General features: G+C 46.7%; 1 protein-coding gene across 1 annotated transcript; it reads left to right on the forward strand.

Annotated features, from left to right (window-relative positions):
* Window positions 1-6: 6 nt before the first annotated feature.
* On the forward strand, window positions 7-726 carry LOC109954297 (C1GALT1-specific chaperone 1-like; the record flags this gene model as incomplete). Its single annotated transcript, XM_020589670.1, has 1 exon — window positions 7-726. A coding segment is annotated over one exon (720 nt), but the record flags the coding sequence as incomplete, so codon positions are not given.
* Between the last annotated feature and the right edge of the window lie 6 nt (window positions 727-732).

The following is a 732-nucleotide window of genomic DNA, read 5'->3' on the forward strand; positions in this document are numbered from 1 at the left end:
CTGAGCAATCAAGTCCGGGTCTATTGCATAATCATGGTCCAGCCCAAGATCCTTGTTTACTGGGCTGCGGCTATACACACCTGGAGCAAACACTGTGATAAGGCTGTGTTTTACACCTCAGAGGCTTCAAAAGCACTTGAGGCAGTAGATCTGAATGAAAAAGATGACTGGGCAAGGTTACGTAAAGCTTTGACACATGCGTATGAGAATGCCGGAGACCTGCGCTGGTTCTTTGTGGCACAACCCACTACATTTGCCATTATTGAGAACCTCAAATACCTGCTGCTCACAAAGGATCCCAATGAACCCTTTTACTTGGGGAATGCTGCAAAGTCAGGGGAGCTTGATTATGTGGTGTATGATAGTGGCATTGTCCTTAGCTACGAAGCTCTGAAAAGGCTGGTAAACGTGTTCAAGGATGAAGACAAATGTCCAGAAAGAGGAGGCAGCCTGTGGAATGTGGGTGAGGAAAAGCAGCTTGCTATGTGTCTAAAATACACAGGTGTGTTTGCAGAGAACGGAGAAGATATCCATGGAAAGGGCCTGTTCAACAGTAAGAGTGTCGAAAGCCTGATATCGGACAGCATGCAGGCCAACCCCACAAATGTGGTGGAGGGCTGTTGCTCTGATATGGCAGTCACATTCAACGGGATGTCACCAGATCAGATGCAGGTTATGATGTTTGGAGTTTACAGACTCCGTCCTTATGGACACGATTTTCATGACCTATTA

Source organism: Monopterus albus, unplaced genomic scaffold (genome assembly GCF_001952655.1).
Source record: "Monopterus albus unplaced genomic scaffold, M_albus_1.0 scaffold5800.1, whole genome shotgun sequence".
NCBI classification, from domain to species: domain Eukaryota; kingdom Metazoa; phylum Chordata; class Actinopteri; order Synbranchiformes; family Synbranchidae; genus Monopterus; species Monopterus albus.